Source organism: Calidris pugnax, unplaced genomic scaffold (genome assembly GCF_001431845.1).
Source record: "Calidris pugnax isolate Ruff unplaced genomic scaffold, ASM143184v1 scaffold20, whole genome shotgun sequence".
Taxonomy (NCBI): Eukaryota; Metazoa; Chordata; class Aves; order Charadriiformes; family Scolopacidae; genus Calidris; species Calidris pugnax.
In genome coordinates, this window is record NW_015094510.1 from 3,544,052 (window position 1) to 3,568,987 (window position 24,936).

General features: G+C 33.8%; 1 protein-coding gene across 1 annotated transcript in view; it reads left to right on the forward strand.

Annotated features, from left to right (window-relative positions):
• Window positions 1-18,860, forward strand: part of KLHL1 (kelch like family member 1) — a 185,008-nt gene extending 166,148 nt beyond the window's left edge. Inside the window, exons 8-10 of the mRNA XM_014966191.1 lie at window positions 3,636-3,848; window positions 8,396-8,567; window positions 9,743-18,860. Coding sequence (XP_014821677.1) covers window positions 3,636-3,848; window positions 8,396-8,567; window positions 9,743-9,802 — 445 coding nt within the window. The 3' untranslated portion in view covers window positions 9,803-18,860. The remainder of the gene's footprint in view (window positions 1-3,635; window positions 3,849-8,395; window positions 8,568-9,742) is intronic.
• Window positions 18,861-24,936: the final 6,076 nt, after the last annotated feature.

Sequence of the window (24,936 nt, forward strand, 5' to 3'; positions counted from 1 at the left end):
GAACTGATTGAGCCATACAGAAGTCCAGCACCGATGAAAATTATGACCTTCCCCTCACTTCTACTGGGCATGTACCCTTTGGGCTAGAGTAATTCTCTATTGCTTTTTAAGGCATGCTGAAAGGGCAGAAAAGGGTACAAAGTGGCCTAAGCAAAAGACTGGATAAGGTCTTTGATATTCACAGTGAAAGAATTTTGAAAGGCAAAACCTCGTTAAGAAATGCAGCAAGGGCATGATTCAACTGTTTTCACAAGCCATACTACCTCACATCAAAGGCAGTCTGGTCTTTTGAGGTTGGCTTGTCAAACTGAATTTAAAAATGGCTTTTCTGTTTAGTTATCAAAGGTTTGTAACGATAGCACTGAGATAAACACTTTTGATCCAGCTGGTCATGATTTCTCCTAATGTCTCCTACTTTGAAACCTCTACTGCATTTTCTAACAATTTTATAGATATACACACACACAAATGTTTTGGAATCTCTATCTATCTTAATACAAAAAGGGGTGACCAAACCTGGGAAATATAAATTTCCAGCTCGGAGGAGACTGAGTTTGGTCTAAATTCATATCTATGCACAGTGTTTTAATAAGCTGAAATATAGACCATTGGGGAATAGAAATCCATACAATCTCCACAGGCAAAACTTTCAGTATGATCAGTGGAGAAAACAGTACTCAGTACTGGATGCTTTCTTTTCCTTGTTGATCTTCTCCTCTGAACAGTGATAAAAGTAATAGAATGGGATGTTTTGATGAGTTACACAAGGGGGTGCAATTCAGTTAACAGAATATTAAGAAATGAACGAAGGTATAACTATTATATGACAGTGATTATGCTTATTCCTCAAGCTTTCTTTTTAATTATGCAATGTTGAACATAGAAGTCTTACAGTACTGTAGGTACTCAAAAGCTATTAAGACATATGAAACCAGCAAGAAATCTACAAACACTAGTAATCTGGGAGAAACAGAAAATAAAAGAGCTGCGTGTTTGATCTAGATGAAGTAGTACATAAGGTAAGGTAAAATTCCTAAGATAATATTGTAAATTAAAAATGTGAAATTTACCAAAAAAAGCAAAATTTGAGGAACTTGAATTTGCTACATTCAGATTCACTGGATTATCTTTCATCTATGCATTTGGAAAGTACTTGCATCGAAGTTATGTACTAAGTCATCTAATAAGACAGAATTCTGAGAACTCAAAAGGAAGCAAGGCTACTAAATATTTTTGGATATAAGTATTGCAAAAGTTTCAGTTAGCTGTACATTTTCCTGAATATTCATCAATGGTTGCAGAGTTGTTCTGCAGTCATTTTGGGCCTTTGTGACTGTGGATTAGGAAAACTGGCTGAAAAGTGGAAGCAATTCTTGACTGAGGTGTTCAGCCACATTGTAAAAGAAAATTATATTGTTAGTCTTATGAGCTATTCCTTGCTGAGATATAAACACAATCAAACCCTAAAACAATAATTCCAAAATCTCATTTTGGCAATTAATTTTGTTTTATTCTGAATAGCACAGAGCATTTTTAAAAAAACCTAGGTGGTCCCAATCACTGGCTGTTACTTATGAACAGCATTTGCTATCTCTTCACCAGCAATCAGGAATGCCTTTAACTATATTTTACTAGCAGTCTAAAATGAAATAAAGGAATGAAAAAGTGTGCTTCACTTTCAGTGTGTAAATATCAGCTTATAGATTTATTTCAGTTGGAAGAGAATGCAATAGATAAGAAATAAATAAAACAATGGGTATTTAGACTCATGGGATACGCGATTATTCACACTGAACTCTGCAGAAGTGTTGGTACTTTGCATTTTTTAAAAGTGTGAGAAATGTCACATTTAGGTGTCCAAATATTTAATTAGAAAGTACAGTTGTGGCTGGTGAACCAAATTGTTTTTTAGGCTCAGCTGACTACTCTGAGCATAACAGCAATTTTGACGCCTACATATCAACACTTACAATAGTGTTTTTAATAGTATCCCACCTGTAGATATCTGATAATCATATAGAAAGATAAATGTCTCAGAGCTGAATCCACAGAAATTGTTGCAAAAAAAAGTGTATTTGCTTTAACATCTCTCATAGAGGAGTATGGATTCTCCTGGCTACTTTAGTCTGAGCAGAAGCATGACTGTTAGGCAGAACGAAAATCTTCTATGGCTTCAGTGACATATTTAGTGGTAGTACAGTACTTCTTTATTCATCAGCATCCATGCCAACAAAACATAATGGTAAATGCACATTTAAGTAGCTCTGAATTCATGGAGCGCTTAGAACAGTAAAAGCTTCCAAATGAATAATTGCTTCACACAGACAGCTTTTACATCCTGAACTGCTCAATGCTTGGTCTTTAAAATAGCTTGTGTTTCTATTAGTTAATCTCCAGGCACTGTAGAAAAGGCAAGAGACTCCAAAAGGATTCATATAAGAAATGAATGCATAATGGTAATAGTAGGAAAGAGCAACCAGAACTGTTTTCTCCTGAGAACCATTATGAAGGGAGGAAGGAAACAAGATTCTTGCCTGCAGATAGTTACACACACAACATATTTTTTGTTAAACCACATTTTTTTCCATTTCAAATCTGAAACAATTTCAGAAGTTTTCCATGAATTCCCTACAGAATTCAATCCTCATAATATAATCTGATAAAGAAAATCAACATAAAGTGCCTGTAAGCATCATTTTCTTACTTGCTGAGTACACATGCTAAGGTCAGTGTGGGGAAGAATTTTCTTCAATTTAACCAAAGTCCTTGAAACCAAAGTAGTACTTTTTAAAAATCCATGTTTAAAACATAATGCTATATCCTTTTCTGCAGTGCACTGCATATTTATTCTCTACTATTTTGTAAGTGTAAAATTTATTCTGGACATGAGCCTCCCATTGACAGCTTTGTATGTGGAATAGGCTGAATACTAGATCAAAGACTGACTACAACTTTCCATATGGTTTGTACTTTAACATACAGAGCTTATGCAGTACCTACCTTCCTTCCTTCCTTCCTTCCTTCCTTCCTTCCTTCCTTCCTTCCTTCCTTCCTTCCTTCCTTGTTTGTTATTTTGAGGAGGGAGAGTTAGGAGTTTGTGAATCTATTCAGTATTAAATACAAGGTACAATATTAAAATACAGGACAGCATTTGTCTGACTAAGTTCTACTTCTTTGATGCACAATAAATACACAGAGGAACTCTAATAAATGGATTGCATATTTCTTGTCTGTCAGGATTAACAATTATAAGTTAGCACTTTCACTTGCACCTTACAGATGATGCACAGTTAGGCAGCAATCCTGCTTACATGATTTATAAATCTATAGAGGTAAATCTGCATGACACTTATGACGTTCTTTGCAGTATATGACATAATCAAAGTATGAAAATACCCATTACTAGAAAAAAAAATATCTTCCTTTCTATTCAGGTGGGCAAAGCACTGAGTAACAATATTAAAATCATCTGTGTTTGCTGACCATATGAAATTCATATGATTTTGAGATATTATAGTTTTTTTCCTTTTCCTGTTTGCTGATATCAGATGTAAAACCTGGATGCTTCTTGGTTTTACTTCTACAGTTCTGAGCTCTTGTTTTATTAACATTTTTATTTGTGTGGACTTTCTTAGGTTATATTCAGTTGGAGGTCGTGACGGAAGTTCGTGTCTGAGTTCAATGGAATATTATGATCCTCACACAAATAAATGGAATATGTGTGCTCCTATGTGTAAGAGAAGAGGAGGTGTAGGAGTGGCTACGTGTGATGGCTTTCTTTATGCAGTTGGAGGACATGACGCTCCTGCTTCTAACCATTGTTCCCGATTGCTGGACTATGTAGAAAGGTATCCAATTATACATGCTTTTTTAAAATACAAAATAATGTCCAGTAGCATCATTTTCTTAGCTGAATGATGGTAAAATTGAATAGATGTTTTTACCCCAAGAAATGCCATCTTATTATTTACTTGAAAAAATCCATGGGGGTATGTAGAAGGCAATCTCTTTGAAGATCCCTTTGAATTCTTTGAATGTCTTCTCTGTCTTTTTTTTTTCACAGTACTATTATATATTGCCATGGACAGAAAGCACCAGTCTTTCCACATCACATTTAAGAAATCTTTCTTTTAAAGACATGATATTGCACATTGCAGAGTCATAAACTAAACCTTACAGATATAAAAATTCAACCTTGAATTAATTTTATAACACCAAACTGTGCTTAGAAGTATTTTGTAATTCTAAAGGCAAAGTTGAGCAAAGAAGAAATATATAGCTGCTTAAGCAATAAATATTTACAGTATATGACATTGCTTACTTTAATAAAGCTGCCACTGCTGTGTTGTTATAAACCTTACACACTGTATTTAAAGCACCCTGAATTTTCTAAGGGGATATCCTGCAAATTCAAGAATACCTAGGGCAATAAGGTACAGTTGGAATCATTATCATATTCAGTTTGAAGATGCTTTTCAAATGTTTCATGATGGTTTAGCTTTTTTTCTGTTTCTGTATGCTTTAAAATAGAATAAGGAAAAATAGACTCTCAAAATATATGAAGGTTGCAAAGATTAAAGTAGATATGTTTGAGTAGTTTGTTTTTCTTAACGTACAAATAAAAGTAGGTTCTGGGGGAGATTTCTCTATTTGTTTATTTTCTAAAGGAGTTAAATTTTAATTAATATCAGTTATTGTTTCTGCTGAATCTTTCTTGGCATTTACTGGTAACTCAATATATAATCCAAAAACTATAAGTTAAAACTTAATCCTTATGAAATCCATATAATTTTGCTCAGTTTTAGTCTCATTCACATAGCTCCATTATGTCTCCAACAGATGGGAAGTTCATCAGATATTCACCATGATGCCTGTACTAACAGGGCCTATCCTCATGGGCTTCTATTTATAAGGAAAAATATGCAGCATTTTGAATTAAGTAAATGTATATTAAGACTACTAGAAACATAATTAATAGGTATGAAATCTTTCCAACTGTTGTTGCTTATTGACACTTGTAAGGGAGCTTTTCTTTCATTTTTTTGTCTCTGAGAAGAAAACCTTTCTGGTATTGAAGACAAACTACAATGCATCACATTTGTCTTTCTTGGGGGGGATTATAACAACGAACTAAACCACATATCCTTAAGGTATTTTATGTGCTGGTATCTGAATGACATTATACAGTGTTCCTTGTCTAGGTATTTTTGCACTGAAAGCAAAAAATGTGGATAATGTACTTCATGGGCAGTTAGCTTCCAGGCTAAAAGTTGGGACTAACAAATCAGAACTTGTAAGGCTATTAGCTTGCAAAGACTGGATTTAATTTCACCAGTAGTTTCCACTAAAACATGAAAAAACTCTCATGGTCCACCCTGTGATTGATAAGTTTATACTGTGACTGGGATGTGATTTAATGAGCCTATTTTTACATTCAAAAATGATGCAGTATCTTCAAAAAATAAAAACATCTCAGTAACTCAGGAAACAAAAGGTTAGTAAGTAACAATGAGGTCTTTTAAAATAAGTAATAGAGCATGAATCTTTTTTACATAGGTCTCTTGTCTTCTTCAGGAATGAGTCTCTGCTTCAGTTACTTTGTCATTTTGATGCAGCCTGATAGGATGTGCTTTATACAAACATCAATATTCTCCTGGAAGATTGTCAAAGCCAAAATAATGTTTTAAAATATATTTTTGAGATTATGTAAATCCAGTGAAAGCAAGTATGTGGGTTTTTAAACACTACTGCTAAAATCCTGTTCAATAGTAATTAGGACTCACAGTTTGAACTCTTCTAAGGTTGATACAATCATAAAGAATTCAAGTGTTTGTATGAATTCAAGTGTTCTAAAACAAAATAATAGTTATGTTTGTCTGCTTTTCACAAGCTGGAAAACTATAGTGTTGTATTCCTTTTTAAAGGTAAAATAACTAGTTCCTTTTAAAGAATCATAAAATTTTTGAGATATTTTGGCAGATTTTATAAAGTGGGCTTTTTAAAAAAATGTTACTTGAAACTTGAAAGCTAATAAAAGCATAAAGAAGTGACTCATAGTTTTTTCCCCTTTTTCTCCCCTTGATTTAAAATTGATCTCTTTCTAGATTCAGGAACTTTTATCATAACCCTTCTCACCCTAGGGCATACCTAGTTATTATAAAGATGAAATGTACAGTTGTTTTTAGAAGAAGAAAGGATATAAGAAATCTCAGACATTTTCATGGCAATTACAAAAAACAAGTTCTTGTGCAGTTCTATTTTGTTGACAGAATTGAGTTATAAGAATTCTGTTTAGCCCTTGCTCACCTTTTTATTTAAAAAAAAAAAAAAAGTTCAAATAGGTTCAAAAATGTCAACTGCATTTAATTTCCCTGCTTTTGCAGTTTTTCACCTTGGCCCTTGTAATTCAGAAGTTGTGTATCAAAAAGTCTTATTAAAATTTTTTGCCTTTAGGCAGATGAAGATAAAATGCATGCTTGTGTATTTCACTGGTTGTGAAACTCTTTCAGCTAGAGTCATATGATGCTGTTGTTGAAAAAGCCAGTCTTTGAAAAAATTGATTAAAAATACATTTTTTTTGCTTGTTACATGTGTATTTCGCTTCCACATATTCAAGCATTGTTTTAAATTATCTTCCACTCAAGTTTTAAAAGACATTTATCACATATCTAGATATTTAACTCAAAGCTTCTTAAGGAAAGATAGCAAAATGAAAGAATGTGAATAAATAGAATTTAAAAAACAATGCAAAATGAACAGCATGATCAATATAGTGGTATTCTAGATATAAAAAACTGAACACAAAATTTTACCATCTTATGTTCTGAGAAGTCCCAATAAAGCCAGAAGAATTAGCAGGCAGTGGATGAGCAGAATTTTTTCCTAAAATTTAGCTGTCAAGAATAATTTAATCAATGTTAAAGGTAATTCTGTTATTGTCCAATTTGAAGGTCATATTTATGAACCAAAAGGCAAAGCAAACCACTGTAATATCGTTGTTGCAATATCTGTATTAAAAAGGTTTAAAAATTTCCATTGTTCAAATCTAATGTGGGGCTTGTAACAGTATTCCTACTAGTTGCTTACTGAAAATATGAATTATTTTCCTGAATTCACCTGAAATAATTACAGGTGCTTTTATAGTCAGCCTTTGTATTAAAAGCCCAGAATTTTTCTTTTGGAAAGCATATGTATGTGCAACTTTCTGTAGGATTACCAACTTCTAGTTTCCTGCAGTTTAGACTGCAGGAAAATACATTGAAAGAACTTGACTTTCCCCAAAAAATGAACTTATAGTTAACACTGTCTCTTGAAGGTGTAGGAGATGATGTAGGTTTGATGCCTATTTTACATAACTATATAATAGTTGGAGGACTTGTAGATAAATACCATTTTTAACCATTATAAAGTTCCTTTGTAATTATTTTCAAGAAATTATCATGCCCAAAGTTTGATCTACCTTACACCTAAGCAAATGACTAAAGTCAGTCAAAGGATTTGTATCCTTAAACTTATTTTCTCTACTGATTATACTGGATTATACTACATAGTAGAGATGTTTAAGGACAGATTAAATTAATTCTATCACACCATGATACAGTATTCTATTTTAGTAATATTTGTCATCTAAAAATGAGGTATTGCGTTTAACCAGATACTCCAGACCTCCTTAGTAACAAAGTAAGAGGCACTACAAAAAGTGATTTTTTTCTATTTAACTGATGTCTAAAATACTTAAAATAGAATGGCTTCTGAAGTTAAATAATTTTCACATTTTTGGGGAATATCTATATTTATGGCTTAGGCTAAATGTTTAACTTTAAAATTGCTGTCATTAAACAAAAGAAATTTTGCTCTCAGTTTTAAATATTCTATTGTAATTGATGCCTTAAAAATGATACTACTCTCTTACTTGAGCAAATATCAGGAGGAGATTCTAATGCAGATAATATTTCTCCTGAATTCTTAGGGAAATTTTCTGGGTGTGAAGACTGCATAGTATAATTTTATAAATGAAAACATGATGTCATATAATTTTAGAAAGAATATTTATAGTATGCTACAGTAAATATTTAAAATATATACATAAAAATATACATAAATCTGGATATTGTTATATCCTGCTCAAATCTCTTTTTATGACACCTTATCCCACAAATGCATTAGTTTATTAAAAAAGGTTAGCTGAGCAAAAGTTCCTAATCAAAATTTAGAGGTTTGTATTCAGAACACAATAAATCTACATATTTTCTTTTTGCTGTTAGGAAGAATATTTTGGTTAGGCTACTAAAGGATTTTTTTTTCTAGGAAAAAAGGGCTATGTTTTAAGTGAAGATCAGCATGAATTGACACTTACCTTCTTCCTGGATATTCAGTTACCTTTCTCTTTCCTCAGGTATGATCCAAAAACTGATACATGGACAATGGTGGCTCCACTGAGTATGCCTCGAGATGCTGTTGGTGTCTGTCTCCTTGGTGACAAATTATATGCAGTAGGTGGCTATGATGGTCAAACATACCTGAACACTATGGAAGCATATGACCCTCAGACTAATGAATGGACACAGGTAATTATAAAATCTTTATTTTTTTCGTCTGTAATGTATTTTGATAGTTGCATATAAAAATATTACTTTTCTGAAAAAAGTATAGTATCTGAGGTTGACATAAGTGTAAAATTAGTCCTAGTATTTTATCAGCTGTTGTGTCAGGATTTTGCCCTGAAAACAGAAAAGAGACAATTAGATCTTAAGAAACTGGAAAAAGACAGTATGGGCAGTCCTTAGAAATAAAAACTTGTTACCTTTCAGACAAAATTCTTGTTCTGATCAATTTCTATACAAGTTAATCTTTTCATCTTCATGCAGAAGAAATGTCATAAAAAGTATCAAAACATATCTGGAATTTTATTCGATATCCAGCATGTCCTGAAGATCCTTCATATGAAAATCTATTTATTTTATGTAGAGACCCAAATTTTCACTTCATTCTTCAATTCCATTTTTTTCTGTTTGAGGGACATTTTGAAATGTTGAGCTATATATAAGTTCCTAATATTGAACCATATAAGAATTAAGAGATATAATAGTAGATATATCTTATACTACATATAAGGAAGATATTTTTTCAATAAGGGTGGTGAAACACTAAGAGAGGATGCTCAGAGAGGTGGTAGATACCCCATCTCTGGAAATATTCAAGGCCAGGCTGGATGGGTCTCTGAGCCACCTGATCTAGTTGAAAATGTGCCTGTTCATTGCAGGAGGTTGGACTAGATGAGTTTTAAAGGTCCTTTTAAAGTAAAGTTTTAAACTGTACTATGATTATATGATTCTGTGATTCTATGATTCTATGAAATTGTGGTATAATGTAAAAAGCTGGGAACTGGTGATTTGGTTGTAGAAGGAATGTAGATCAGCCTTGATCTTGCTTCAGGGACTAAAGTGAAAGCATCGGCTACAGTCTACAGATTTATGAAAGCCCTTGCATATCAACAGTTCACAAAATTGATGACAGCTTTAAAATTACTTCTTTTTCTGTTCTCTCAATTTCAACTTAAAGGTGTCAAATATGAGTAAGTAAGTTTAAAGCTGCAATGGTAGGATATTGTGGGTTGTATTTATATTTAGTGGTTTATGCTCCCATTAGGTTTGACCATTTTAGAATATTGTTGACACAGCACTTTGACAATTTCTTGCATGGACTGTTCCTGTTCAGTTAATTTGTATCTTTTTTTCTGCAGATGGCTTCCCTAAATATTGGAAGAGCTGGTGCCTGTGTTGTAGTCATCAAACAACCATGACTTTGTTAGCAGTGCTTAGGACTTTATTGACTGTGAAATGATTATTTTTCTATCAGACAACGAGAATGGTAACTTCATCAGAACAAGGATTTACACAGTGAATACTCTGTTGATTACAAACTTGAAGAAGTTTGGAAATGAGAAAGATTAAGTATTTATGCCCTATAAAATCATAAAAACTGTTCACAGTCAGTGAACAAGAAAAAAAAATCAGGCTGTTTTAGGCATAAATATGTGAACATGGAGTAATAAGTTCAGGTACTCCTCTCATGAATGTGTCCTGGAGAACTGGATAATCAAGGGACAGCTCTACACAAGGAGCAGGAGGGAATACGAGAACAGTTTTCATGGCTGCAAGAGTTTTAACTGCAGAAACATCAAAGTACATTTGATCACTTTTAAACTGTGTTTTTTTAAAAAAAGAGAAAAGTAGACAATAATATAATTTTTTCTGTTCAGGTCTTGTCTTCAAATGGGTTATGACCTAATTTAAACAAGCAGTTTAGTTCTTACTGAAAGGAAAAGGTAGACAGGGAAAGCCTGTGTGTTTAATCTAATTATACACAAAGCAATCCTTTGGCTGCACTGGGGCTTTGGTTCAAATATGGGAGTCAAAAGAACAATTTCTTAATTCTCTTTTAATCTTATATTCAATTTAAGCATGTGGGATCTAATCTCATTATTTAATGCATCTTCTGCATGTTGGAAGCTCATGAAAAACTGGAAAATGGATACTGTTCCTTCACTGTATCATGTACCAGATGAACCATGACCAGAACAGTGTATAGAGTCTCTTCTAACATTTCAAAAGGGATGAAAATACTGCATTTTATTTCTTTCTGATGCTCGTACATACACAACCTTGCCTGATTAGCGCTGCCAATTTATGACTTTCCATTTACGACTGCAAATAACTGCAAGTAGGGTATTCAGAATAAGTGCAAGTGGAATAAGGAAAATTAGACCATTTGATCTAATAAAGTTCATATGGTAAATATACTAGTGTCATCTGTGCTTCCCTTTAGAGTTGATCATTTCTGGCAGTAATGCTTCTTCGAGCTTTTGCCTTGGCAGTAGATTTGACATTGATGCTTAGCTGAATCAGTTAGAATCCTAAGGACACTAATGGAATATGAAATTCTGATTTTCAGGGAGGCCCAGGCTCTGGGAACAGAACTTCCAAGCATACTTCTTCTTTAAACCTTTGTGGATCCTTTAGGAATTATTTCATGGTCCAAAAGCAGAAACCTCAGAGTCCTCTGTCACTAACAATTTTGGGAAAGAATTCTGTTTGCAGTTTAAAGAGTTTTCCTCGTGGAAACCTTTAAAACCATTTGAGATGAAAAAAAAACATGCAGCCTCTCACTTGGGATATTTGATTTGAAGATGTATCTTTTCTTCTAAGAGCATCAACATCCATGGAGATCTTTGTTTCCTGACACAAACTGAACTTCAGTATGGAAGTCTAAGTATACTGGTTTAAAACTTTTTATATGCTTCTCTGTTCGAATTAGAAATCAGCTGCAAATCTTTAATATTAGTTTTCCACAGTCAGTTGGCTTTTGAATTGCAATTAGTCTTTCTTCCACAGAGAAGTATGTCCATTTTTCCCCAACTATAACAACTTGTTGAATAAAAGATGTTGCCCCTCTACAGATTTTCCTTCACATAAACATAAGCTTCTGAAATCAAAACAAAAAGGTTCTAGAATAACAATTGCAGTTAAATATAGACATTAGCATTCAGTTCTCCTACACAGATACCTAATGAACTTAGAAATTGAATTTTAATTCTATTCCCAGAACTTCCTTTTGATTACATTATATTCATACACAATAGAAATGTGATTACGCTACCTGTATACTGACCTTCAAAAAGGATTACTTCTATTAATTGCAATCGACCACAGATTTTTTTTTCTGTGCCTTGATCATTTTTATCCTCATTTTATACTCATCCATATTTTTTATTCTCAATTTCCTTTACACATTTTCAATTTGCCTTATTTAACCAAATTGAAATATTATTCTCATGTGAAAATTTTCCAGCTACTACAGTGATTTTATGCTGAAAGAATAATATTATAAATTTGTTTTATTTAGATTATGGAAAATCTAACCACAATAGGAGCCAAATTTGGCTTTCAGATTCTTTTTATGTACCTACATCAATAAGTTCTGGAGTTCTTGTAAACAGAATTTAGGAAGAATTTTTGATTGAATATTTTTTCCTGTCTTTGTGTTTACTCTGTTCTTATTAAAAACAATAACAGTTTTACCTTTGAGTTCAAAGGGAATGGATTTGGTTTCTGAGATCTATTAAGATCTCTTTTTTATTTATAAGAGTTAAAATTGCTTCTGACAGACAGTTGTGCTAAACAATATGAATTCAAAGCAAAAGCAGCTGTTTTTTCAAAAGTCAGATTATCTCAACTTTGTTAATATAGCATGGTACCTTTCCTCTCAAATAATTCCTTTCATTTAATATGAAAATCACAGTGGAATCAGATCTGCAGCAAATATTAAATTCAGTGAAATCAATAATTAAATTTCTCAAAATGTTACTGGAAAATTTTATCCTAAAAATATTTTAAGTATGTTCTAAAATGTTAGCATTTTCTCTGTCTTTCCAATTCTTTTTATTCATGGAGGCATACTTTTTTTTTTTTCCCAGAATGTTAACCAGTTTTACTAGAAAGTCTTTAATTCACATTAACCTGTGTTTATACATGTGAGTTATACCCATTTTTTTCCTACTGTTGCCCTTCCTTATATATGAACATCTTTTGCATTAATCAAACATAAGTAAAAGTAATTAATATTAAGGTTCTCTGGCATAATTAAAATTAAGGTGCTCAGGGAGAAGCCTTGCATTTCTCTGTTATATGTGTCAAAAAGTCCTTTTGTTTTTATTGTTTGTTAGAGATTTTATTAATTTTTTTCTTGTTTTTTACTTGTTTTGAGATAGGAGGAAGATCAAGTACATGAGTGCTAGAAAAGCTATTTTTAAGTGACCAAATCTATACATACTTTTATTGGAAGATAGAGAAAATTGTACTGGAAGAAAGTGGCCATTATTGTGCCTGAGGATTTATATTCAAAAGCTTTCATTGACACAAAAAAAAAAATATCTGTGTTCTTTCTTCAGTTTCCCTCCCCAACTCTTGTCAAGTCCTTTGGGACATTAGAGATCAATGACAGCCAATTATGATGCAGAGGTTTTTTCTCTTTTTCCTTTCATTGATTATTTCTCTAGTGAGGATAAAACATTTGCTGCTAAAAAAAAAAAAAATAGGAAAAAAAACACAGAAGACAATAGTTATCTTTGAAATACATATAGAAACAGTACCTAAAAATACAACGTAAGTAGATTCCCCAGAAGCGGGAATAAACTTATCAGTATTACAGCTGCGGTAGTGCTGTTAATGTTTATTAATACAATTATTAAAGAAATAGTAGAAGGAATTACATTTTGCAAGAGTTTGATTGGTTGTTTAAGTAAACAAAATCAAGAAAATGTCATAACATTGTATTTCAGTTTTTCAAATTAATTAGTCTTCTGATTTAATTCCTCTCAAAATGCTAAACAGTAAAACACCAAGAATATATTTTTCTAGATATTAGAGCCTTTATAAATATGGAATAATTCAGGTTGAACTCAGTAGAAAAACTGATCAAGCAAAATAGGTAAATCTTTTCCTATGATTCTGAGGGCCCCATTTAAAATTTTTTTCTACCATTATAGTAGTATTAAAAAATCCATTTTTTGGAAGAAAGACTAATCTTGTGATCCTCTATTGTTTATGGAACTGTTGACTACTCTGCAGTTTTAGAACTTTCCTTTAAGTTGCTTTTTTACATTTACAGTTTTTATTATTGATAGTGATGGATGCTAGAAATATGAGCAGTATTAGTAAAGAAGTTCATAGAAAAATGAGATGTAATAGTCATTATTTAGTAGAGTTGTAATTTTATTGAATATTTGTGCATTGAAATCAAAGCCACAAATAAGGTGATAAAAAGACCTGGAGGTAAAAATATTGTTACTTTGGCTTTAATTATATTTGTTTGATACATATTTGCATACGTGTTCTTGCAATCAAAATACTAATATTGTTTAAAAGCAAAAGTAAATTTTAAAAAATCCTTTTGCACATAGAGTATACTTTTAATCACATGAAACTGCTCAAATTATTAAGACATGTAAAGATGCTTTCAGGGAGTAGCCTGTCTCATAATGTTACTCTGTTAAACTAATATTCACATAAGGGAACCATTCTGGCATAATGAGGATCCCAGAATGCTCACAGAGTGTGTTTCCAACCTTGGTGGAAGTTTGATTCAAAGTTAGGTTTCCTACCTAATACAGCATGCAGTGTAATCAGTATAATTCTATCAAAATATCAAACTAGAAAATATTGTGTGAAGAATAAAACAGTAGAATAACAGTATCTCAGAACTGTAAAAAGAATATTATGGAAACAGATTTTTGTTACTTACAAGAACACATTCCCTAAGAGTGCTACATTTTATTTCCAACAGAAGCAATTTGATTTTGGGGAAATAACTTTGCAAGCAGTCTACTGGCTTTTAAATTGAAATACTGTTTGAAAGAAGTAATTTCTTATATTCCTTCTTGTAAAATAGGGACTTGACTCTCTACATTCACCATAAAAGAAGAAAAATTGTTATTTATCCCAAAGTAATACTTAAAATCTCAATATTGAAAAACAATGGCTCAAATATATCTTAGAAGTCAATAACTAGTTACATACTTTAAATTCTGAGAATATGAAGTTCTGGGACATTTTTGCATCTACTGCATCAAGCAGATGTACATATGCTAGATAATACAGGCTTGCTGCCAACTCAGAAGAGAATCTCAGTATGTAAAAGCAACTTCAGAAATATTTCTGTTTAAAAATAGATTATCCATGCAATATATCTGTTCTAACTTAGATGAGAATGTATAAAATATTCAGCAGAATAATTATTCTTCAGCTTTATTCTAAATCCAGTGTAAAGCTGCTCAAATTGGCATAACCTTACATTTCATTGCAAATTCCCTCATTATAGTTCTGCTTCATAGTACTTGGCGATTAGGTACACTTATGGGCAGAGAGACTGCTCAAAATCCGTAAATCAGCAAAACTTTGATTTCCACATGCAGGACTGCAACTGTTGGAAAGTAAACCATACAGAAAATTGCTAGCAAATGTAAGAAATGCAGTGGCAGGGAACAATGTAGCCTGTAATCACTGGCTATCCACAACCTTCCCTTGCGGATCTATGAAGCTGCCAAATCCATCACCATCAAAGGGTTTGAAAAGCAGTCAAAGCTGAGGTATAAAGAATTTAGACTTCTATCACCCCAGATTTTCGATGATGACATGATGCTTATGAATAAGTAAATACCAATTAATTAAAAAATCCACTCTTGCAGAAGTCTAGTACTTTTCAGAATTAGGTCTGTGAACCAGGATCATATTCAGTCTTCATCACTTAGACGGGTAGGCTGTGTGCGGTCTGGTATCCTTTGTGAACTGTATGTAATGTAGAAGCTGACCCTAACAAAAGTCAGTGGAGAGGGATGACTTTGAAGGCCTCCAGGAAGAAATATTGTTCCATAGGTGAGTTATTTAAATTAAGTAAATGAGCATTCAGTTTAGTTGTCCCCACATAAGTGTCTAATACCATGTGAGATACCCAAAATTATCTAAGACATTCACACTGGGCTGGCAGGTATGACACAGATGAAGTTTTGGGGTGCCAACAAAAGTTAAAATGAGAAACTCTATCCCAGATATTAGGTGCCCGTGTGCAGGCAAATAGAATCCACAATCACTCATATATACAAATATATGCACACCCAGTGCCATTAGATGTCTGAAGGCAGCTTCTTGTAACCCACCTGGGTGATAAGACTGAATTTAAAAACATTGTACTTGAGTCGCTTAAGCTTGAAAATATTAACCTTGATTGTCCAATGAATGACACATGTAGTGAACATAGGTGTGAGAGCACAGTCAATTAACACTCATTAATACTGCAGTGATATAGTTAACTATGGGAAATGCTAACTTGATGAGATCCTCTTTATCACAAAAAATAACTTCTGTGCATCACTTCAGTCAAAAATTTGTTCTATAAGCAAGTCATGAATAAATCACCCTTACTCAGCAGAGTTATTAAAAAAAATTCACCTACAGTAGGTGGTGTTTTCCAGTGTAGAGTTCTTGGTTTTGTTTTGCTATTTAATGGTAAAGCATTTCCTAATGCAATTCTGTAAAGATTTGGATGGCATATTTCAGTCACATAGCAGAAAATCTCACATGTAAGCCATAGTGTGGAAATGGAGTATATTGGGGTTTAGGGTTTGGGGTTTTTCTTGTATCTACATCTGTGTATTTTCCAGGGTATCAATGAACTTAAAATAGTCATTTGTCCCATATGAAAGGAAAAAGAGAAAGAAGACTTGCAGTAGCAGGCTGAATGAATAAATATGCAGTTCTTTATTTCTTTCATATAGAATGGTCTCAAATATAGATATCTACTTTGTAAATGTCCACAACAGAATTATACATCCTAAGCTTTTTTTTTTTTTAATCACTAGAATAGCAAAATCAGTATTTCTAGGACATGATTCATCTCATTCTAAAAGTTAAATAAATCACACTTTGAAAGTGTGCTTCTCCTCATTGACTGCAAAAGGTGCCTCAAATGGCTAGTTCAGATGCAGACATTCACACCCTGGACACCTGCATTTCTTAAGATAAATATTAAGGTTGAGTGAGATGAATCTCTAAAATCTGATAAATGCTTAGAAGGAACTGGCCATGCAAACATTTATTTCAAATAACTATGACAGGAATTCCATTTAGAACATAACTGCAAGACTCAACTAGGTACTGGACAAAACCAATTTCCCTGCTCTGAAATCAACCACTGTTGTGATCTTCAGAGAGTGAATAATTTTGAGCTGCCAAACGACATGCAAAAGAAGTAAATGACATCTCTTCATTAACCTAGAAGGAGAAAACGTATTCAGAAAATGGTAGCTGCACGTCCTGGTTACCTAGGTTTTAGATATCCAGCTAGATTTCAGGGATATGGGAGCAATTTAATACAGTAAGCTCCAATGCATTTTCATGTAGTTAAACTTTATCAGCTTTCAGAACATAAAATAGGACTATTTAAAAACATTAGATTAGTTAGATTGCTGTAATAAATGGGTATATATGGGAAGAGAAAAACAGGAGAAAAACAGACACCTCCCACTAGTTCATCTCATCCGAATACACGCATACAAATAAATCACCTGCTTGAGAAGCATAGTTTTCCTTTTTGATTTATAAACTTGCCAACAAGACTAACCCAGATTTAGGCACATAAATTAGTAGAAAACCCAAAAAAGGAGGCATAGAAAAATACCAAATAGTATGATCCATCTGAAATTGTAAATCTACTTGCCTTTCTTATAGATTTATCCATGTTACCATTTACCTCATAAATCATAGAATCATAGAATGGTTAGGGTTGGAAGGGACCTCAAAGTTTACAATTTACAGTTTACATCACACTACATATTCTTTACCAACTCCATGTATATAGACATAATTTAGGAAATGTATTTTTTGTGATTAAAGGGAACTTTTGAAATAATGAGTCCATTGTGCAGCTATTGTAGGTAAATTGCTTTGTTGTTTTTATGTGAATTCACCATCTTTGTTTGTGCAGTTCTTAATAACCAATGGATACATTGTTCATTTCATTGTAAATTGTGAAAGTTTAGCACGTCTTAAAATCACAGACCATTTTCTTTGCTCTTTAAATTAAGATGTTTATTTTTTTATTCTATGTTTATGTGTGGGACCTTGTAGAAAAATAAATGGCAAGATTCTGCTGGAATGAGATTACACAACACATAATCTTTTAAAAGCATATTTTCTATGTCAGGAAACTAAGACATCTTTGGTTATGTTCAGTTGACATTAGGGAACTGACTTAGAGTAATGAAAAAAATGTATAAAGAAAATTAAACAAGGGTCTTCAATGAACTTTACTTGCTTGACTGCTGTCTTTCCCTTATTCCTTCCTAAAAAAGAAACATTAAAAACCCCTAAACCAAACAATAATAATAAAAAAAAAACTTCAAACAACAAGCACATAAGATCTATGTCCTTTTTAATTTCAGTGTATGTTCACTATTTTATATTGTCATAAATTATAATTAATCATAAAATTACAATTAGAGACGTAACTAGAATCATGCAGAAGCAGCTGTTATGCACAAAATGGAGGGCTTCATTAACTGACAAAAAAAAACCAAAACCAAAACACCCACCTCCAAAAATGAGCAGTAATTTTTCTAGAATGGTCAAATCAACATATAGTGTCAGCAAATTTATGGCAATGGTGATTTATTCTTTAACTAAAAAGTTTTTACCTTCACCTTGCATACCAAAAGATCTTATATCAGATTATATCTGTGTGCTGGAGAGGGGAAGCCAAAGGCTGAGTCTCCCCTGCAAGTGGGACATAGTTAAAGTAAGAGTGTTGTGGATAGCAGTATGTATAAATATGAACTTTCCAGTGCTGTCATATGAGAGTACAAATGTTTGCAGATGTATTACACGACTTATGCATCAAACCAGTCCAGTTAGAAGTTTGGAATTATAACTGAAAGCAAAGCTAGTATTTAAGTATCATCTTAGGACATTGAAGTATGAGTATATTTAGTATGGCAAGGAACTACAGAGCAAAATAAATGTACAATGGTTTGGAATGTAAGAGAATAAATACATTATGAAAATGTACAAATATGGTTGTAAATACATTCAATTAAGCTGTCCTAAATTTTGCAATATTTGCAGAGCAGTTTACAGAATGTGATGCTTTTACCATGATTCCCTTGTATCTTGGACATGTGTGTACAGAATGCAAGTGAAGACATAGAGCACAATGTTTAACTGTAATCTGGCTTTGTTCGACACAACATGTTTTTAAGGAATTTGAATTCTGAAAATGTCATTGTGGAAAAATAAATATGCCTGATTTTATATATTGCAGAGGTGATTCTTTGAAGTGGATATGGCAAAACAATTAGGGTTTTACATTGCAAGTTTTAAACTTGCCCATACTCAGTTTCTCTTATGTAAATTCAAAGGAAAGAATCTTAAGATTCTGATAAATATTAACATTTAGGTCATTTACCCTTTTCTTAAGTCAAACTATCAAGACTGTAATGGAATGACACATAACATCATCTGCAATTCAGGCTGTCAACTTTTTCGGTCTCCTTTTATTGGAAACGTAATGAAATAACTCCTCCCCCTCAAAAAGAAAAAGAAAAAGTCTACATGCACAACTATGTGTTTCAGGATTTAATTACAGTAAGAGATATGAACTGCAAGTAAGTCTAGATGCGGTTTAATATGATGATCAAGAAGAAAATAAATACTTGGTGGCAAAAAATATATCTGTTCAGGTTAAACAGCTGGCTTGAATCATACATAGTTGGAATGGTTTAGTATCTAAAATGTTGATCTGGGACATAAAACAAATCTGTGTTATAGGATCTAGGAGTAATTCCTATTACTTGGGCCACCTGTACATTCCAGATTTATTCTGACTTCATTCTACAGTGAGATCCAGCTGCACTCTCTGCTGTATGAATGGACAGTTCAGATGAGTGGACAGTTCAGATTGACCAAGATTCAATCCTTTTGTTTCCCCAGTTTTCATGTATAACCTGGAAGAACTATGTATTCCATGTTCTTAAATTCCCCCTGCCCCTACCTCGTGAAATATGGATCATACTGTATGCATAACACACGCAGGATTTATGAGGAGCTATACTAAAACTTTTGATGAATATATGAGAAGGATGCATGACAGATAGGTTAAAACTTCTGCCAAAGTCAAATTTGAATGGAGACTCCTGAAGCATGAAGAATGCATATACTAGAATTTGCATTAAGTGACTTCAAACTCCTTGGAGAGACAAGTACTTTAGACATGACTGCATCAGTAAGCATGAATTTTGAATAACCAATATCAAACTTCCCAAGGTGGACAGTTTAAATGCCGAAACTTTGCTGAGAACATGCTTCTCTTTAACATTTATCTCTATCTATTTTGGATGAAGGCTGAAGTGTCAAAATTTTTCTTTATATAAAGTGTTAAAAAATGTTTAAGCAAGAAATTTGTGTTCAGATGAGTTTAACTTTCGATACAACGAACCTTTGCCACAGACATCAGTTTTCCCATGGTATCAACATTTCTCTTCAGTAATATATAGTCAAACAATCAGTAATTGTTTATAATTCAAGTTAATGAAAAGGAGGCTGTTGAAATGGTCTTAAGCTACATTCTACATCCTGTTAATTCATGTAATTTTGGATCTGCCAATAAACTACATGGTCAAATCTGGCTGGCATGCTAATATAACTTACCAAAAGTAATATGATGAGTTTTAAGCCCTAATCACTGTATTGGAGACCATAAATAAGATCATACACTAAGGGTCTTAGAATAAAAAATCATGCTGCTCTAAGAGGAGAAGTTTTATTTATTAAACAGAGAAATTAAATTATTTAATACTTTGTGGTTTAAGATTCAGTTTGGAATCCTTGCATGGAAATGTAAGTCCTGGAAAGAAACTACATTTATGTTCTCTTACTACCTACTCTTTTATGCATCTTTTCCACCTTTTTTTTATCTGTGCTTCATACTACCCTCATTTTCATTTTTCTGTCCCATTCATATGAATGTTTTCTTCTTTCTAATAAGTTATACTGCTTTCTATTTTCCTTTTTTTTTTTTCCAATTTTCTTCTTATTGTTGTATTCTACCTATCCTCCATGAACCAAAATTTTCATGCTGCTTCTTTTCATGGTGGGTTGGAATATCTCCTTCATATAACATTTGTCTGGAGCTCATAGTTTTCTTCTTCCTCTCAGTACTTTTCCTTCAACTTCCTCTTGTTTGTGTACATATACTTCACTGAAAAGTCCTGCTTAAGTTGTATTGGAAATGGATTAATTACAGTTATCTATTCTTTAAAAGCCATTCCTTTTGCCCTACTCTAAGTATTGGGAAATTATATTTATTTTGATGAAGATGAATTATTAATGTCAAATCTTAATGCCAAAAAAAAATGAAAATAATTGTTAATTACACCATCATAAAGGGTTTTTTTTCTCTCATACTGTCCAGAGGTCAAGGACTCATACTCTACAACACATTGCACAATTTCCCTGTGAGAAAGATTTTATATTTGTGAGGAACAAACAGTAACGACTGTATCTGTGCATTTCCCTCTGATCACTCATGTTCAATCATACTAGATCACTTGCAAGGGGATGGATAAGAGGATTCAGAATCTACTGTTGAAGGGTCATTGTTGAGCACAGTGAAATTAAGAATGAGACAGACTATGACTACTGACTGAAATGTGAAATTAGGAAAAATTTATAAACAAAGAGAAAATAATTATTTACAGCATCATATTGGGCAGGTAAAAAATACATTTAGAGTGATTATGTACAAATTGTAGACAGAAAATAAGATGTTTAAGTAAAAGACTAAAGTTATGGAGCTACCTTCTAACAATAATGCTTAGTAGCTAACTGAAAAATTGATTCACAAAATCAGGAAGATATAAAACACACATTATTCTTGCCTCGTGTCTCTTTGGCGATCACAGAATCACATAATCAAATGGGGCTGGAGATCAAATCTCTGGAGATCATTGAGTCCAATGCCCCTACAAAACAGGTCCACCTAGAGCAGGCTGCACAGGAACTTGTCCAAGCGGGTTTTGAATGTCTCCAGAGAAAGAGATTCCACCACCTCCCTGGGCAGCCTGTTCCAGTGCTCTGCCACCCTCAAAGTAAAGAAGTTCCTCCTCCTGTTTAGGTGGAATTATTCATATTCAAGTTTGTGCCCATTTCCTCTTGTCTTATCCCTGGGCACCACTGAAAAAAGACTGGCCCCATCCTCTTGACATCCTCCCTTTAAGTATTTATAGGCATTGATCAGATCTCCTCTCAGCCTTCTCTTCTCTAGACTGAAAAGACCCCAGTCCCTCAGCTTCTCCTTGTAGGAGAGATGCTCCAGGTCCTTAATCATCTTTGTGGCCCTTTGCTGCACCCTCTCCAGCAGTTGCCTGTCCTTCTTGAACTGGGGAGCCCAGAACTGGACATAGTACTTCAGATGGGGCCTTAACAGGGCAGAGTAGAGGGGCAGGATGACCTCCCTCGACCTGCGGGACACACTCTTCTTGATGCACCCCAGGATGCCATACATGCCCCGCAAGGGCACATTGCTTGCTCATTGTCATCCTATTGTCCACCAGGACTCCTACGTCTTTCTCCTCAGAGGTGCTCTCTAGCAAGTCAGCCCCCAACCTGTGCTGGTACATGGGATTATTTCTCCCCAGGTGCAGCACCCTACACTTGCCTTTGTTGAATTTCATTATATTCCTCTCTGCTCAGCTCTCCAGCCTGTCCAGGTCTCGCTGTATCGCAGGACAGCCCTCCATCGTGTCAACGACCCCTCCCAGTTTTATATCATCAGCCAACTTGCTGAGGGTACATTCCATCCCTTCATCCAGGCCGTTGATGAATATATTGAAGAGGACTGGACCCAGTACTGACCCCTGGGGGACTCTGATTGTTCCAGACCTCCAACTAGATTCTATGCCCCTAATAACTCTTGGAGTTTTGTCTTTCAGCCAGTTTTCCATCGACCTCACTGTTCATTCATCTAATCCACACTTCCTAAGCTTACCTATGAGGATGCTGTGGGAGACTGTGTCAAAAGCCCTGCTGAAGTCAAGGTAGACAACATCCACCACCCTCCCCTCATCTATCCAACCAGTGATGCCATCATAGAAGGCTATCAGGTTAGTCAGACATGATTTCCCCTCAGTGAATCCATGTTGACTACTTGGACTACTTGGTCTCTAAACTGGTCTCCTGATACCACTAAGCCCATTTCTTACCACATTTTGCTTAGGCCCCCAATTGTCCTGAGAGGACTCTTATCACCTCTTTTACTTTGAAAAGTAAATGATGAGAATGGGAAGTACAGAAAACTGTCATTCTTTACAAATTGTAACATGAAATAAAGATTCTTAAATTAATATAGTATCAGCTTTTTTAGTAATCTCCATTAAGTTCTCTGTTGTCCTCTTTTCTTTTTGCAGCAACATATTAATTCTGCTTCAAAAAAGCAGGAAAAAAATTACATTGGTATTTTGATCCACAATTTCCTCTGGCCCAAGGACTGTTACTTTGGGAATTCATAATCTTATACTCTCTGTAATCTCATGATTGACTTTTACACTTGCTATACATATCAACCTTGAAGTTGGTGCCCAAACTATTATTAGGGGATTTCAGAGAACACAATCTCCACATTGCTGCAAATGCGTCATTAGGCAGCAAAGGATGAAAGATTCATTGGGCCAGAGAAAGAGAGCATAACTGTGAAAAGGAATATAACTTTCTAATCTATTAATCTGGACATCCATCATGCAAAATTTCTGGGTTTCGGCTGTGCATAAGATGTTTTACACATTACATTTTATAGTTTATGATCCTGTATCATTAAAAAGATATTAGGCAAAACAGCCATTGATGAAATGAAGTCCTGGTTCCAAGACTTCCCATTTTCAGCATTTTCTCTCAACTAGTTTAGGTAATTCTCACTTGCATGCTGATTGGTTTTGTACACTGTATTTGTAGTTTAGATTCCTGATCCTGGGCAGTTGTATGTGCATGAGCTTATGTTTACAGCTGTCTGGACGGAAACGTTCTTTTCCTACCTTCCCTACAAATTACTTAAAGCAAATTGGTGAACCTAAAACCAAACATTTAAGTTTCAGGAGATTTATTACTAGGAGCTTTAAGGCATTCTAACACAGAGACCTGCAGCTGATCAGAGGAAGGTCCTGTTTACCTAATACATACAATATAAATCTACTCCTAGTAACTGACATCCAAAAAAATCTATGTCTTTCACTGTAGATATGAAGTTTAAACTTGGTATAGTCTTAACTAGACTGACAATTTATAACTGGATGAGCACAGGGTAAAAATGACAGCTTAGGAACAAGTAGTCCTGTTATAAGTGTAAAGAAATTTCCAAGCATTTTAAAGGCCTAAGGAAAGAAAACTGTGGGTAGATTTCTGAACATAGAAATGCTAGCTGTGAAGTGATGGAAAAAAAAATTCCCCTACTTTATCCAATTTGGATGAAGGTAGGAACGCTTTTTGCGCTGAGTATATTTTCATGCATTTTCTGGAATACATTACATGGATGAGGAAACTGGTAAATCTCTAAAATAAAGTAAGTTTATTTTAAATACAAAACCTGGGTATCAGGTTAAAAAAAAATTATGGAAATGGAAGTTGTCAATTTCTTTGCATCAAAATCTATGACATCTCTCATCTATAATGACAGCCTGTGACCCTCAGTGAGTCAGAGGGCTAAATGGCTGTAGGAGTAATTTTTGATTGTGTGTTGTGTTCTGTATAGCTTAACTATCTATGTTCCTCACTCATGCAGGTGTTATTGGTGTAGTTTTAAAACATACCCAATTCTTCAGAGCAGATAATTGGAGTGGGTTCCTTATTTTTGTGGGTTTTGAGGGACATGAGAGGGACGCTGTCAGACCACAGGCAAAGGAGTGCTCCAGAACCTGACAGAGGCTTTCATCTGATTTCTGTTACCATTACACCTAAATAAATTTTCAGGGTAAGTTACAAACATAGTCAAAGTTTGTAGGCTGTCTGAAACTGCTTTTGAAGGGTTTGAGGAATCCCATGGTTATATGGGATTATATATATATATTATATATAAACACAATACTGATTGCTAAAGTACATCAGAATTGCTCAGTATTAAGGTAGGAAGCTGTCTAAACCCTTTACACAGGCCTAAGGTGAACATTTTACAATAAACATCAGAGGGCATCTGGTGCTGATACAGCACTTGTATTACTGGTAAAATACAGTAATAGCAAAACAACAATAAAATTTCATTTATAATGGTGCTAATGTATAAGGAAGAATGAAATGGTGGGCTTCCTGTTGTTTCAGAAAGAAAAATATAGGTCACATGACAGAA